General features: G+C 45.2%; 1 protein-coding gene across 1 annotated transcript in view; it reads right to left on the bottom strand.

Moving 5' to 3' along the window:
- Window positions 1-247: 247 nt before the first annotated feature.
- The window catches only part of LOC106572433 (PDZ domain-containing protein 4), a 34597-nt gene continuing 17345 nt past the window's right edge, over window positions 248-17499 (bottom strand). The window contains exons 2-8 of the mRNA XM_014146615.3: window positions 9583-9636; window positions 6790-7106; window positions 6372-6462; window positions 6121-6219; window positions 5975-6037; window positions 5760-5861; window positions 248-3596 (exon numbers count right to left, since the gene is read on the bottom strand). Of these exons, the coding sequence (XP_014002090.1) occupies window positions 1590-3596; window positions 5760-5861; window positions 5975-6037; window positions 6121-6219; window positions 6372-6462; window positions 6790-7106; window positions 9583-9636 (2733 nt within the window). The 3' untranslated portion in view covers window positions 248-1589. The remainder of the gene's footprint in view (window positions 3597-5759; window positions 5862-5974; window positions 6038-6120; window positions 6220-6371; window positions 6463-6789; window positions 7107-9582; window positions 9637-17499) is intronic.

The raw sequence follows: 17499 nt of genomic DNA, 5'->3' as shown, positions 1-17499 counted from the left end.
TGACTCCTGTCCCTCTTGTCCTTTCCATTCAATTATTTGACAGCATATTGAAAACTATTTCTGCTGCTGAATGGATCAGTACACCCTTTGTGTTGCATGAACGTGAAGTTAAACCACAGGGGTAGTCGTGGTGGTGCTGAGCTCCTGGCATCTCCCTTGAGATCATTTTGAGCTTGTTACTGTATTGCAGTGTGACAGAAACAACGCAAACAATTCAAAGGATAAAATCACTTAACAATTTATATAGAAAAGCTTTTATTGTAAAACGCTTATGGACTAGACATCACAGTATACTGAACAAACAGGGCCACACAGTTTTCTAGTCTAAGAATTGAACAAGTGAAGAACATGTCACATTATCACGTCCACAATTTCACACTAAGATTTTTGAACTTTTTAAAGTCTATTTTAACTTGTTCCTTTTTACATTTATAGTCAACATGCAAGTAACTAAATGTCAAAGAACCACTTACCACTCCTCATTGTTCTGTCATACTGTATGAGTAAGTAACTCCATATGATCGTACCAGTCATCAGAAGACTCCAGAAGATTTCCTCCCGTCTCCACCACCAGAGATGTAGTTGTCGTGTGCTGTGGGATTTGGTGTGCCTTTTTTCTCACTGTGCTTCTCAATTTATTCATATGAAAACACATGCTTGTCAGATCTTACCGCAATGTCCATTTCAGTCGTTAGTCAAGGCCCAGGCTCTGTGTTCTTTGCCAATGTGCTTTGTAAATGCCGTACACAATCATATTAGTTGGCATACGAGGCACTGTCCTTATAAGCATGGTCAATAACTACAGGTTGGTTTATTTCACCAGAGCTTTCTTTTTACTTGTCTTGCCTTCCTGCTTATGTTTATCATTTTCTCTCAGGCAGAAATGACAGCTTGCAATATTGGTAATTATAAAGTGGGTGGTTCGAGTCCTGAATGCTGATTTGGCTGAAAGCCGTGGTATATCAGACCGTATACCATGGGTATGAGAAAAATACTATTTACTGCTCTAATTACGTTGGTAACCAGTTAATAGCAATAAGGCACCTAGAGTGCTTGTGGTATATGCCCAATATACCACTAAGGGCTGTATCCAGGCACGCCAGGATGCGTCTCGCATAGGAACAGCCCTTAGCCGTGGTATATTGTCCATATACCACACCACCTCGGGCCATATTGCTTAATTATGTTATTTTCTTCTACATTGCACCATTCTTTTCCTCCTCTCCTCACAGACTGTGGTGACTATGCAGCACGTGGTGCGATCTCACCCGTTCTCCCTCTCCTATGTGTAGTGACCATAGGGATATACCTGTTTAAGCGTGGATATTGCCATTGAAGGCTTCCGCCATAAAGTAGTCAACTGGGTGGTGATTCCTATGGGTTATAGCCTGAATGGAGCTTCCCAGGCTGTCACAGACCCTATAATGGTACAGATATAAAGATGATTCCTCTATGGCAGTGACATACAAGATTGAGGTGGATTTCTTTTCCTCTAAATCAACCCCTCCACAAACTACTTCTCCACTCTTCTCGTCCTCTCTCGGTCTTCCGTTCTCTGTCCTCTATACCCATCACCTCTCCCCTCTACATTAAACAGTGGTGACTGACAGCAGAGGGTTGTAGACCTTCTTCCCGTCAGGTGACCTGGTCCCGTGAGCCAGTAGTTCCTGGATGGTGATCCAGTTATCCAGGATCCTACGGCTCCGTTTCTTCTGGCTCCTCCTGTGGCTCAGCTCCAGGATGGTAGTGGGCTCTTGTCCCTGTGGAGCCCCGTGTTGTCCACCGCCACGCGACTCCCTCAGGAAGTCCAGCCGGCTCTGCATCATAAACTCCCTGCGTCTGCGCTGCTCCCTGGCCCTCAGCAACTGCTGCTTCCTTTCCTCTTTCGACCAATAGCGGCCCATCTTCATCTCACTGACGGCGTCGTCGTCCGTGGTCATGCCACTGCGCTCTTCCCGGATCTTCATGGCCCGGGCCTTCAGGAGGCGGTCCCTAACGGGACGCTTGGCAACATAGCGGGAGCCGTCGCTTCGTACTTTGACCTTCCACTCCATACGTGGCGAGGCTGGCGGCGGGAGGGGAGGGAGGAGGGGTAAGGAGGGCATGGACACAGGGCCCTGGTGGATGTCCTTGCATGTGCTCCCCAGGCTCATGGGACTGTCGCTGCCCTCCCTGGGTCGCTCCAGGCCCTCGGAGGTACAGGGGGACCTCAGCTGCATGCAGCTCTGGTAGCGCTGGGGGATTCTGGGGCCAGAGTGGCGGCGGGACAGATAAGGGCTGTTCTCAGCGCTATGTCCTCTTCCCCTCCCTTCTACTGTCCCGTTGGTTTTGGGGCGTCCTGCACCTCCGTCCGACCCCCTCCTGGCCGCCTCGTCGCGGGATAGGGATCTGAACTTGGCCCCTCCCGGGCTGGAGGTCTTGGCTTCCACTCCCCTTCTGTGTGAGTTCGGGGAGTAGGGCTGGTTCAGGTTAGCCTGCCCCCTCTCCTCCCTCCTGCCTCCCCTGTGCCGGCTGGGGGTCCGACATTGCAAAGAGGCTGAGTCTCCCCCCTCCAGGCTGCTGCGGCCATGTGCAGAGAGGGAGGGGTACTGTTCGGTGACCAGAGGGGTGGTCCTGCAGCTCTCCCCTCCTGTGTTGTAGGCACTGGTGCTGTCCTTGTCAGAGCGCTCCCTCTCAGGGAGCTCATTAATGTCTGACAGCTCATGGTGACAGGACTCCTCGCTAACCAGAAGAGCCACGCGCCCAGCCCCGGCCCCACCTCCGGCCCCGCTCTCCTCCTCCTCCTCCAGGGGCCATGCCTTCAGACAGCGCTCCCGGAGCTGCTGCATCTTCTGGGCCCTCAGGATGTTACGACACTTGAACTCCAGGTGGCGTAGCTCCTCTTCCAGGAGGGCCATCTCATGCTGCATCAGGCTCTCATTCCTGTTCACATCCAGAGGAATCCCCCCATCGCCCACCTGCCCGTGACCCCCATGCTCCCCCAGCAGCAGAAGAGCGTTGCCGTTCTTCTCATAGTAGCACTTGATCTCCAGGAGCTCCCTGTATCTATCACACTCTTCCTCCGTCAGTCCAGGCATCATCCTCACTGGGTCAGCTGTGTAGACCCTCTCCCCTGCCAGGTCAACACCCCCCCCTCCCCCTCCTCCTCCACCACCCAGACAGTCCAGCCCCAGCAAAGAGTCTGTGCTTAAGTGGAACTCTGTGGAGTGACCATGGAGCAGGGGTGGGGTCCCTTTGTCCCCCTGGCCAGAGTGGAACCTGCGCATGCTGCCTGGGGTGTTGGTGGCGTTGGTGGTGGGGGCACTAGTCTGGTCGTCTCCCAGCAAGTCATGTTCTGAGGACTCCTCGTTGCGGGTGCTCTCGTCCGTACGGCCCACCCCGCTGTCCAGCTCCTGGCTGTTACTCAGCACCGTGTGGAGCAGGCTAGGAGAGTCACGGTGACCCCACTCACGGCCTCCCACCCCACCACCACCCATGACCCCTGGTTCTGCATCGAGCACGGAGGCCCCGTTCCTCAGCTGATGGGGGCTGGGCAGATGGACGGCATTGTCCAGAACCTCCAGCTCCAGCTCATCTGGGTCCAGCTGGTTGTCATTCTGAGTTGTAGAAGGTGTTTCACATATTGTGTTTGTTGTTTTGATGGCCGTTGTTGAGTTGAAGGTGTCATTGAAGTGGGAAAAGAAACATATGAGAATAAAGCAGGTTTATTTTATTGTACTCTTTTGAACCTCATACAACATGTTAGACGTATGTCTTATTGTTCATCTCAGTCACTAGATGGCGCAGGAGCCAACTTAATGTGTGAGTTCATTACCATTTTAAAGACATTTTTGTACTTGGGGGTATTTTCCACTGACCTGTCTGGATGAATAGGTCAATTGGGCCTAAAGGTAAATATATGCACACCCACTCACCCAGCTATACACGTACACACACATTACCAGACTGTTCTGTTATGATTTTGTTTAGTGTGTTGTTACTACTAGTGAATAGAGTAGGTAGGAAAATTAATTCATCCCTTTATTCAGACCCTCTGAGATATTGATAATGTATATGTAAATATTCTGGTTGAATTCAACAAACAATTCACGCCTCAGAGTGGAGTTGACCACATTTCATTGATATAAATTTTAATATGTTTCAGACTTTTGGATTATTCCTATCTAACAACCCCTTTATGTATTTATGTATCTCCCCCTATCCCCAAGACAGGTGAAATAACCCTAAAAAGGTCCAATACAGCCATTTGTATCTGAATATCAAATCATTTCTGGGTAACAATTAAATACCATACTGTGATTGTTTTCAATTAAAATTGTTAATAATAAATAAATAATAGCTTTTTGCCAAGAAGCTATTTCTCAAGACAGAATTTTGCTAGGACAGTATGGGAGTGGCCTGAGTGAGGGTCCTAATTGGAGGAGCCTAATGGGAGGGATATGTAACCTGAAAACTAGCTGTTATTGGCAGAGAGGAGGGGAAAGTCTCTTTGTTATTGATCTATTAACTTATACCGCCTGATGATGTCTCCAGGCGGTCCGAAAAACCCACCCATGCAAACGAGCAGAAATTTCAGGCGGTCTTTTCAAACAGCTCTTACACTAAAAGGACAATCATTTTCACAATTTCACAGTATTATTCCAACCTCAGTGTGGAAATATATATAAAACACCAACAAAAATCAGGGGTTTGACTGCACTGCCCCTTTCATCTCTGCTCATATATTTCCCTCTGATGATTCCCCCTCTCCTCAACTCCCTCTGTGAGGATTCATATTGATAAAGCATTGTCTATCTCAGTTTTAGCCTACCCTGCATCTCATTTTTCTCTGCAGATTGGAGGGCGCCACATGAGTAAAAGAAGATGAGGGTACGTGCAGTGCGTGACTGACTGGGTAGCAACCTACATTTTAATGGCCCTCGCTTAAATCTGCCCTCTAGCTGAATGTGGACTGCATTCCGATTTCAACACTGACTATGTCTCAGAGCACATGTACAGACGTGTTTGTTTGTGTCTATGGCTTATGCACCACTCTCAGTATAAAAAGGGTAAACTATTCTGCCCCATCTGGAGGTGTGTGTTCAGTGACTACCCATTTGCTGTGTGTATGTGTGTATATTATGGGATCTCCTGGGACTGTGTCCTCAGATCTGGTGAGCTGTGACCTTGAGGGAAACAAAGCAATGCCACATTGGCACATACTGAAAACAAGCAGGCTCTCCTCGTTCTCCCACTAACGCTCGCTGTCCATCCCTCCCACCCCCGCTCCATTTCCCTCTATCTGTCCTCATCTGTCTCCCTCTTCACTCCTCTCACCTTTCCTGTCTCCTGGGTAAACAGGGTAGGGGGAGATGCAGAACTCCAGTCTTATTTCCTTTACATGAATGTCCCCTTGTTATAGACGTACCAATCTGATCTGCCTTTGATTCTATGTTGATCAATTTGGTGATCTATGTTAAATTGTACTTGACGGAAAATTGTAAATGGGGATCTTGTGAAAATAAATAACTATAGTGGGTGCCGCTATGGATGTTTTGTACGCTCGATACAGATGGAGGATCTTAATTTGATACAGTTTGCTACAGCAAGAAAATAGGGAGGGAAATTCAAGTCAAATTTCCAAGTGAAAATTACAAACTTCAGAAACCTTTTTATATATTTTTAAATGTAGGAATATTATCATGTAACAGGGTGATCAACTTAAGATCCTACATCTGTATGTCAGATGCTGGGTGTTTTGTTCTGGGAGAGGTTCTCACCTCTATTTCGGGCCGGGCCAGGAGCAGGAAGATGTTGGTACTGTCCTCCCTGGTAAGAATGGCCACCGCCTCCTCTCTGTTCTGGATGTCCACCCCGTTTATCTGATTCAGAATCATATCATAAATGTACTTTGACCCTTTTTTTTCTACATAGACTTGCTATAATATAGAACTTTGTCTGAAATGTTATCCTAACAATCCTAATGTTCTCTTACCTGTAATATTCTATCCCCCTCTCGGATGCGGCCGTCCATAGCAGCTATACTATTGGGGTTGACCTGGAGTGAGAGAGGATTAGGTTAGCTGGCAAACAGGCGATCAGCGCGAGGATAACCCTCATCCTCATTCCCATCCTCCTCACCTCGCCCACATAGATCCCCAGATCCTCCTCATCGTCTGTCCGGTAGCACACCGTTAACCCCAGCTTGTCCTGCTGACGAGACTTATACAGCTCCACCTCCTATTGAAATGTGTGGCAGGAAAAAAAAAACATTTTGAGTGACAAGTTAAACACCTGAACACTGGTAATGGAGATAGAGAGTGCATGAAGAATGGGATTTCTGTTGAATTAGATGGTAGACAATTTGATTTGACAAGACAATTAAGACTTACCTCGTATTCTAACTCATCCTGTCGGAGATCCCCCTCCTGCTGAGTGATGTCAAAGTAGTTGTTGGGGTCGTAATATTCAGGCTCTAGGAGACTGAGAATAAAACATATGAGAGAAAATATGTCATGTGTCCCAATTTTGTTTGTTTGTCAGACATACAGAATGCAGCGCTTTCAAACATCTTGGATAAATTGAATCTCAATCCCCCCCCCTCCCCCCTCTGTCTCTCAATTCAATTTAAGGGCTTCATTGGCATGGGAAACATGATAACATTGCCAAAGAAAGTGAAGTAGGTAATAAACAAATGTGAAATAAACAGTAAATCTGTCTGTCCCTTTCTCTCACACACTCTCTCTCGCTATCATTCTCTATCCTTCTCTTTCTCTCTCACACACACATTCTCTTTCTCTTTCCACTCACAGCTCATTGAGCAGGTAGGGTTCCAGGATGGGTGGCAGTGGTGGAGAGGGGGAAGGGTGAGGGGGCAGGGCTCCACATGGGTTGTGGGCGGTCCTTCCCAGGGTCAAGATGTGCTGGAAGCTGATGTCAGTCTGAGTGCCGCTGTCCACACAGTCAGTCAGCCCCCCTGTCACTGCTACTGTCCCGTCTAGCCCCGCTAGTCGCCCTGCATGTCCCACCCGCCGCCGGGTCCCCCTCCTCAACACGTGAGACAGCAGGGGGTCTTTCACATCCAGGGTGGGGTCCCCAGAGGGACGAGACAGCTCTTTACCATTCACCTAGAGGAGGGAGGGTTCAGAGGTTAGACAGCGGGAGGTGGGGGAAGAAGGAGAAGAGTGAGATCAGAGGTTAGAGAGGCGGAGAAGAAAGGAAGAGTAGGGGACTGGTGGAGAATGATTAAACACAAAGGAGTACAAGGACATGGAACATACAGAGGAAGATGTGAGAGAGAGCAACACAAAGGAAAACAAGCCATTTGTAGAGCGAGAAAGGGCAATGGGTGGGTGGTAGAGATTGGACTGGTGTGTGATTACAATACAGGTGTATATAAAGATTAAACAGGATAATAGATAGTAGATGTATTGAGACACATTAGTAGAGTTCTCACTACACATACAGACAGAACAGGTTAGTTCACTGTGTTAGAATTAACCACAACACATACAGACAGAACAAGTTAGTTCACTGTGTTAGAATTAACCACAACACATACAGACAGAACAGGTTAGTTCAGTGTGTTAGAATTAACCACAACACATACAGACAGAACAGGTTAGTTCACTGTGTTAGAATTAACCACAACACATACAGACAGAACAGGTTAGTTCACTGTGTTACAATTAGCCACAACACATACAGACAGAACAGGTTGGTTCACTGTTGGAATTAACCACAACACAAAGACTGAGGAGGAGAATAGATGAACACAACCCATACAGACAGGCCTAAAACACAAAGCTAGGGGTTAGTCAGTCAACACAGCCAATTAAGTGAACAGCACAATACACCTGAACAAATAGAGAAATGTGTAAGTCCATTCGGAAAGGTGCATTCGGAAAGTATTCAGACCCCTTGACTTTTTGCACATTTTGTTAAATCACAGCCTTATTCTAAAATTGATTAAATCGTTTTTTTTCTCCATCATCAATCTACACACAGTACCCCATAATGACAAAGCAAAAACTGGTTTTTAGAAATTTTTGCAAATGTATAAAATCAAATAAAACTGACATTTCATTTACATAAGTATTCAGATCCTTTATGCAGTACTTTGTTGAAGGACCTTAGACAGTGATTACAGCCTCGAGTCTTCTTGGGTATGATGCTACAAGCTTGGAACACCTGTATTTGGGGAGTTTCTCCCATTCTTCTCTGCAGATCCTCTCTGCAGATCCTTCTCTGCAGAGATGTTCGATCTGGTTCAAGTCCAGGCTCTGGCTGGGCCACTCAAGGACATTCAGAGACTTGTCCAGAAGCCACTCCTGCGTTGTCTTGGCTGTGTGCTTAGGGTCGTTGTCCTGTTGGAAAGTGAACCTTCACCCCAGTCTGAGGTCCTGAGCGCTCTGGAGCAGGTTTTCATCAAGGATCCCTCTGTATTTTCCTCTGTTAATCTTTCCCTCGATCCAGACTAGTCTCCCAGTCCCTGCCTCTGAAAAACATCCCCACAGCATGATGCTGCCACCACCATGCTTCACCGTAGGGATGGTGCCAGGTTTCCTCCAGACGTGAGGCTTGGCATTCAGGCCAAAGAGTTCAATCTTGGTTTTTTCCAGACCAGAGAATCTTGTTTCTCATGGTCTGAGAGTCTTTAGGTGACTTTTGGCAAACTCTAAGTGGGCTGTCATGTGCCTTTTACTGAGGAGTGGCTTCCATCTGGCCACTCTACCATAAAGGCCTGATTGGTGGAGTGATGCAGAGATGGTTGTCCTTCTGGAAGATTCTCCCCTCTCCACAGAGGAGCTCTGGAGCTCTGTCAGAGTGACCATCAGGTTCTTGGTCACCTCCCTGACCAAGGCCCTTCTACTTCGATTGCTCAGTTTGGCCAGACAGCCAGCTCTAGGAAGTGTCTTGGTGGTTTCAAACTTATTCCATATAAGAATGATGGAGGCCACTGTGTTCTTGGGGCCCTTCAATGCTGCAGAAATGTTTTGGTTCCCTTCCCCAGATCTTTGTCTTGACACAATCCTGTCTCTGAGCTCTACGGACAATTCCATTGACCTCATGGCTTGGTTTTTGCTCTGACATGCACTGTCAACTGTGGGACCTTATATAGACAGGTGTCTATATATATAAATCATGCCCAATCAATTGAATTTACCACAGATGGACTCCAATAAAGTTGAAGGAACATCTCAAGGATGCTCAATGGAAACAGGATGCACCTGAGCTCAATTTCGTGTCTCATAGCAAAGGGTCTGAATACTTATGTAAATAAGGTATCTCAGTTTTTTTTTTGTAATACATCTAAAACAAATTCTAAACACCTGTTTTTGCTTTGTCATTATGGGGTATTGTGTGTAGATTGAGGAAATAAGGCTGTAGATTGATGAAATAAGGCTGTAACGTAACAAAATGTGGAAAAATGTAAGGGATCTGAATACTTTCCAAATGTACTCTATATTAGTAATACACCCTCCCCCACACACCCACACGTAGGATTACAAAGGCACATCACAGTTTTTGGTACATTTAGCTCAACTAAAAAGGTTTTGAAATCACATACAGCGGGGGAGAAGAAAAACGTTATACTGAGACCTTCAATCGACCTTCTCCATCTAAAGAACACAGCATGTTACTTATTTGACCCTTCTGTGGAGAGAGAGAGGGAGAGGAATGGAATCATTAGAGAAGAGAAAATGAAAGTTAATAGGGTTGGTTCAGTGGGAAAAATGAAAGTGTTATGTTATAAGGAAATGGGTTAATATTGGTTGAGATCATAGATTGCCTGTTGGCAGGCTAATCCCTGTATTAGTCCTAACTCCCTCTGCATGTGTCTAACCATGCTGTAAATGATCCTCTCTCTTCGAAACAACACAACTCAGTTACATCCTTTACAAAAGAAGATTGCAGTCAGAGTGCATTATAAACTGCAGTTCAAAATACCACAGTCGACTGCAGTTACTGCAGTTTCAAGTAATCAACATGTGTACCAACCCAGCCTAATATATAAACCCTCTCTAGTTCCCTATATCTGCATGTCTGTGAAGTCAGTTCTCTCTCTCTCTGTGTGTCTCCCTGTCTCTCTGTGACTGCTTTATTGGCATGAAATATAATTTGTAGATATTGCCAAAGCGGTATAGTGGTACAGCATTTCAGTAAATACAGTACAATGCAATGAGGATAATGAAATACAGTTCATTTCTTGTAGTAATAATAATAGGTATACAGGTACAGCACTACTGCTGTTATATTGTGTCATTCTAAACAGAAAATGTCAAATAAATAAACAACAAAATGAACACGGATGATGGTTACACTATGCATACTTCTAAGTTACATACAATTGAAAAACTACAGATAATTAATGTTCATGGGATGTTCCTCAGGCTATGGCAATCATATACTGTACATATCTGCTAGTAATATTTGCAGTTTCTCCCTCACCCAGAATAATTCCCAGTTTTATGTCATTAGTAAATGCACAGAAGTTGGAAATTGATAGAGATGTTTTCTTGAAAAAATATCATCTTATTTGGGAGTATTTCTCGCAGTGGAGGAAAAAGTGAATTTCTGTAACAATCTGATTGATTTCCCTGTGTGCTTGAATAATACAGTTGTTTAGTGTTTTTAACAGCTGACATAGTGGACTCTTTTCAGGGTTCAGCTCTTGGGTTTCCAGTGCTTTGAATTGTATGGATGTTTTGGGGCTATATTTAGATTTAAATGGAATCTTCAGAGTTCCACTCTGCATGCATTATTTGGTTCTTTCTTTTGTCTATTTAAGATAATTCTGCAGAGTTCTGTATGTAGGTTTTATATTTGTTTTTTCTCCCAATTGTTATAATTGTAAAAACAGGTTGGACCCATAACTTCACTTCCATACAGTACAATTGGTAAAATTACACTTGAATATTTTGCACCAGATCTGGATATTAATGTTTATTTTTTAGAATTTTCTTTTTATGAAGTAAAATGCTTTGCAGGCTTTTTTCTTTTAGTACATTCACTGCCAAACCAAATCCACCAGAGGCACATACTTTTTGTCCCAGGTAGTTATACCATTGGGCATGTTCAACCATGGTATTTCCTCATTTGAAGGAGTGTCTGCTGCAGATAGAGGGCAGTTTAATATTAGGGATTAGTGGGTGTAGATCTGCATGAGGAATCTGATTGAAACAGCAGGGATATTGCTCCGGGGGTGACTAAACTGATGAATCTGATTGAAACAGCAGGGATATTGCTCCGGGGGTGACTAAACTGATGAATCTGATTGAAACAGCAGGGATATTGCTCCGGGGGTGACTAAACTGATGAATCTGATTGAAACAGCAGGGATATTGCTCCGGGGGTGACTAAACTGATGAATCTGATTGAAACGGCAGGGATATTGCTCCGGGGGTGACTAAACTGATGAATCTGATTGAAACGGCAGGGATATTGCTCCGGGGGTGACTAAACTGATGAATCTGATTGAAACAGCAGGGATATTGCTCCGGGGGTGACTAAACTGATGAATCTGATTGAAACAGCAGGGATATTGCTCCGGGGGTGACTAAACTGATGAATCTGATTGAAACAGCAGGGATATTGCTCCAGGGGTGACTAAACTGGCTCCGAGGAGAAGCAGTGATCGTGGTCAACTGATGCAAGACCCCACAACATTGAATCTGTTCAGAGGTGAAAGATCTTACAACAGCTTATGCCCCTCTTTTATAAAATGGTAATGCACTTTTTTGCGTTCATAGAATCCATTGGTTGATGTCATGAGCACACAGCTGTGCGAGTGTGCATAGACTATGTGCTTATGCACGTGCGTTTGTGTGTGTTTTAATGGAGCGCTATAGACAGTATTGAGGTGGTCTAAGTGACAGACAGACAGACACCCAGACAGACATTGTGTTAGTGCGCTCATGGTCAAACACTGACCTTGGCTGTCTGGGGAGTTCTCTCTCTCTCTCTCTCTCTCTCTCTCTCTCTCTCTCTCTCTCTCTCTCTCTCTCTCTCTCTCTCTCTCTCTCTCTCTCTCTCTCTCTCTCCTCTCTCTCTCTCTCTCCCCTACACTCTACCTTGCTCTATTCTCTCCATCTCCAGGCTCTCTTTCACTCTCTCTGTTCTGAATGCTGTCACAACACTTCTCGTTCTCAATCCCCTCCCTAGAGGAGACAAAACATGCTCCTCTCTTTGAGCCGCTTCTTTCCCCTGCCTGTTCCCATACTAATGGCCTGCCATAAATCTCTGTCTGTCTCTCTCTCTCTATTTTCATTTGTTATTTCAATTGAAGACAAATAAGAAACTTCATTTTTTGCATGGCTTCTTAGGCAATGCCAAATGGAGTTAACAGTGTGAAGCGTACCTGTATTTTTCATTTGTCAAGTCTAATGAAGTTGTCCACGACAAAAGCTTGTCATGCCACTGAATCAAGCATTGTTCTTGTATTTTCTCCTCTTTTTTCCCCCTCTCTCTTTGGCTGGTTCCCATTCCCTTAGTTTGTCTACACAGGATACACCATCATCAGGACCAATGAGGGATTGGGTATACAGAAAAATAGCCGTATGGTCATGACTGACAGGTCTGAGAACACTCAGAAAAAATATGTAGGGGGGTGCCTCTGCATTAATTATCAATGAGAGGCAGTGAGATGGCTTTGAGGTTGGCTTCGTACAGGTTAATGGTTGTTGTGCATTAGATTGGAAGGATAATTCATCTTGACATGTTGTGATGCATTATACATCCACTGGTCCATTATGTCAGCTAAGTTCATGACCTATAACTTCTGACTTTACACTTAGCATCTTTTTTTCTATCTAGAACCTAAAATGCTTCTTCGGCTGTCCCCATAGGAGAACCCTTTGAAGAACCCTTTTTGGTTCCAGGTAGAACACTTTTGGTTCCAGGTAGAACCCCTTTGGGTTCCAAGTAGAATCCCTTCCACAGAGTGTTCTACATGGAACCTTAAAGGGTTCTACCAGAAACCAAAAAGGATTCTTCAAAGGGTTCTCCTATGGGGACAGACAAAGAACCCTTTTGGAACCCTTTTTTCTTAGAGTGTAGCAGTGTCCCATTGTATCCAATGACTGTCAAGTCAAATTGCGGGTGACAGAGAGAAGGGTATTTATTGTTAATTCCTTCACTAATGGTGTATGTAATAACAGGCGAATAGATACTGAGTTCCATGCCATTATATATTCCTATCATAAGGTACAATATTCGGAGTAGCACAGTAGGGGGGAGGATGGGGGAGGATGGGGGAGGCGGTGGAACGAGGGGAGGGGGAGAAAGAGAGGGAGATGAAAGAGAAGCAGGGAGTTCAAAGGGGTGAGGGAAAAGCGAGGGAGCGATGCTGATGGAGAGCAGCACAGGGGGAAGGGGAGGTGAGGAAAGATGAGTGAAATACAAGGACAAAGAGAGAGGGAAGGAAGGAGCTTTCGAGGAATAGTAGATAATGAGGGTGTGAATGTCTCACAAATCCATGCTTGTTGGTAAATATTTGAAACACACAGAAGAACCCCCAGGGAGGTGTCTTAGTGGTTGAGGCTTAATGAGGTTTTATCTCAGCCGTTTTAGCTGCAGATTGATATAATATCTACAGTACACCAGACTCTGTGTTCGGGGAAGACATGCTCCTGTAAAGGTGTCCACATGCTTCCCAGCCAAAACAGTTTGGAAGAGTTAGAGCATATATTATGACCACATTTTGTGACGGTTTTGTTTGTTTTGGACTTCGGTAAGAGTTTTTTCGGGTGTTCAGGCACACACATTTTTTCTTAAGGCAAGCCGAATCGATAGCCAAAGTCTACGCCCCTTCGTCAGTGATTGGTCAACAGTAGGGATTCATCAGTAAAGTCTTTGTTGTTATTCAATGAGAGATGACTCATTTTCATCCACATTTTACATTTAGAAATACTGCATCAAAGTAGAATTGTGAGAAAAACGTCACAAAATGTCTTCATAATATATGCACAAACTCTTCCGAAATGTTTAGGCTGGGAGCAAAATTGCACAACTAAGATCTCCTTGCCAAAAATGTCAAAATCAAAGACAGACACAGATTAGATTAGATTAATTCTGAGTATTTTAGCCTGCCAAGTGTATTCAGGCTACAGCTTCTCAAAATGGACAAATAGTACAATTGCTGCTTTTTTCTCGTTTTTCAAGCAAATGTCTTATGGGAGCAAACTCGTTCGGTTTGCCTAGCCGACTTCGGCTAGCCGCCAGCCTAACTGAAGAATGTTGACGCCTTAAGCCGACTTCGGCTAGCCGCCAGCCAAACTGAAGAATGTTGACGCCTTAAGCCGACTTCGGCTAGCCGCCAGCCAAACTGAAGAATGTTGACGCCTTAAGCCGACTTCGGCTAGCCGCCAGCCAAACTGAAGAATGTTGACGCCTTAAGTCGCTCTGAATTAGAGCGTCGGCCTAATGACTAAAATGTAAAAAAAATGAAGACAAAGAGTGGGAATGGGTGGTGAACACCCACCCAGCAGTAAAGGAGTATTTGTAAAATGTATCGCATCATAAACTCTATGCTGAAGCATATTCTTCCCAATGAATACTTATAAAATACTATAAAATGATGCATAAAAATACATTATAAAAGGTTCACAATATTTCTTCCATATTTGTGTTCAGACTTTACGCTGACCGGGCCCTGCATGTGCCCTCCACATATTGAATTCTACTTGTTGGGCAAGTGATTTTTCTCATCTCCCATGTTTTGAAGGTTGTAAAAGTCACCTCTTCACAAAATCAATTCATCTGGAGACATGTTCAGTGCCCTCTGGTCCCAACCCAGATATTTGATATGACAAGAGAACATTTCAATTGGACAGCGGGCAGTGGTGGAGCTCCGACACATGGACAACGATGAGCTGCTATTGATTAAAGTCCTGCTAAAACAATTGGACAAATTAAACTAACAAGTATTTTGGGTAAATAGCAATACTGGAGGCATACCAGTAAGCAGATGTATTTTTGTTGGTTTCTGCAAACCTCTTTAGGAGCTGTATGTATTTGTTATTGTCCAAGAAAACAAATGTATTTCCTCTTCTTCTATTTTCCTCCCCCCATTATGTCTCTCTCTCTCTCTCCCTCGACCTCTCTCGCTCTCTGCTGAAACAGACAAGTCTGACTAGACCAGCCATACCACCCATAAACCCCCTCTCCTCACTTTATGACCTCCAACCTAATCACAAGCCTGTCGAGCAGGAAGGTGATAGAACTAGAACAAAGCTGTTGACACACACACACACACACACACACACACACACACACACACACACACACACACACACACACACACACACACACACACACACACACACACACACACACACACACACACACACACACACACACACACACACACACACACACACACACACACACACACACACACAAAAAAAAAAAAAGCTTTACCAGAGAGAGAGGTGTTCCCAAGGGAAAATGTGCAGCCATCATGATAAAGAGGCAGATGAGTTGACTAATAATAGGTCTGTTTTGAGGTGAGTACCAAGCCAATTAGTGAGAGTCAACAGGTATTTCCGTTTAGAGATAATTTACTTTGGATGCCTATAGACCCCGAACCCTCACTGAGTAGTAATCAGGTTGCTCCGGTTTATATCTGTCTTTGGGAGAATTCCCTACGAATATTGCTGTGTTGAGGCTTAGTATTTCAGAGCGAGAGAAACAGAAAGTGGAATGGGAGTGTGTGTGACTATGTGGAGCCGTTTGGATATTTGTAGCAAGAGAAGAAGTCAATCAATACCCAGATACTGAGAGGAAGAGAAGAAAAGGGGCAGATCAGATTCAATCTAAGATAGCAGAGGGAGAGAATGTGAGAGACAGATATTGGCTTAGATAGTCTGTCAGAGGGGAAGTCAATTTCATTGTCAAGTTGTCATTTCACTGTACTCCAGTGGAGGCTGATGGGAGGAGCTATAGGAGGACGGGCTCATTGTAATGGCTAGAATAGAATCAATGGAACGGAGTCAAACGTGGTTTCCATATGTTTCAATATAAAGAATCTGTGATCTTTATGTGTGTGCTTGTGTGTATGTCCATGCATATGCCCATGCGTACTCGCTCTCAGTAAATATGTCAGTAGGCTATCTATATGTGTTTGCACAGTGTGTACGTCAGTACATGCCTGTGTCAGTGTGAAAAATAACATTTTAGGCTTGTTTAATGACTTCAGTTGCCACGGCAACAGCCTCCCATTGAAACCCATTCTACAGAGAGAAGAGAGAGGTAGACAGGATTGTGGGAAAGACTGAGGGGAGGATGGGTAGATGGAAGGGTAGACTGAAGGGGGGTGGGTGTGTGTTGGGTGCAACACAAAATGGATACTGTGCTCATACCGTGTTGTGTAGGTATATACATTTTCTGGTTAGTTTGCTATGCATTACACATATAGTACAACTAATAGCTCAACTAATGCTTACTACAAACACATAGGCAGACATAAAATATGGGTGTGTACTGTGCAAGACATGGCACCAGCCAGCAACACATTAATAAGTTCCTCCAGCAAGAGAAGCGTATGTTCAGACCAATGCTGTATGTAAACACTTGCTCACAGAACAAGGCTCCGGGCAGCCGAGCGGAAATGGAGGAAAACTCGCCTCCCTGCGGACCTGGCATCCTTTCACTCACTCCTCTCTACATTCTCCTCTTCTGTCTCTGCTGCTAAAGCCACTTTCTACCACTCTAAATTCCAAGCATCTGCCTCTAACCCTAGGAAGCTCTTTGCTACCTTCTCCTCCCTCCTGAATCCTCCTCCCCCTCCCCCCCCTCCTCCCTCTCTGCGGATGACTTCGTCAACCATTTTGAAAAGAAGGTTGACGATATCCGATCCTCGTTTGCTAAGTCAAACGACACCGCTGGTCCTGCTCACACTGCCCTACCCTGTGCTTTGACCTCTTTCTCCCCTCTCTCCAGACGAAATCTCGCGTCTTGTGACGGCCGGCCGCCCAACAACCTGCCCACTTGACCCTATCCCCTCCTCTCTTCTCCAGACCATTTCCGGAGACCTTCTCCCCTTCCTCACCTCGCTCATCAACTCATCCTTGACCGCTGGCTACGTCCCTTCCGTCTTCAAGAGAGCAAGAGTTGCACCCCTTCTGAAAAAACCTACACTCGATCCCTCCGATGTCAACAACTACAGACCAGTATCCCTTCTTTCTTTTCTCTCCAAAACTCTTGAACGTGCCGTCCTTGGCCAGCTCTCCTGCTATCTCTCTCAGAATGACCTTCTTGATCCTAATCAGTCAGGTTTCAAGACTGGGCATTCAACTGAGACTGCTCTTCTCTGTGTCACGGAGGCTCTCCGCACTGCTAAAGCTAACTCTCTCTCCTCTGCTCTCATCCTTCTAGACCTATCTGCTGCCTTTGATACTGTGAACCATCAGATCCTCCTCTCCACCCTCTCCGAGTTGGGCATCTCCGGCGCGGCCCACGCTTGGATTGCGTCCTACCTGACAGGTCGCTCCTACCAGGTGGCGTGGCGAGAATCTGTCT

The sequence above is a fragment of the Salmo salar genome, chromosome 15 (assembly GCF_965601325.2).
Source record: "Salmo salar chromosome 15, fSalSal1, whole genome shotgun sequence".
Taxonomy (NCBI): domain Eukaryota; kingdom Metazoa; phylum Chordata; class Actinopteri; order Salmoniformes; family Salmonidae; genus Salmo; species Salmo salar.
Note: the sequence above shows the minus strand (reverse complement) of the source record. Positions and strands in the feature narration are given on the sequence as shown.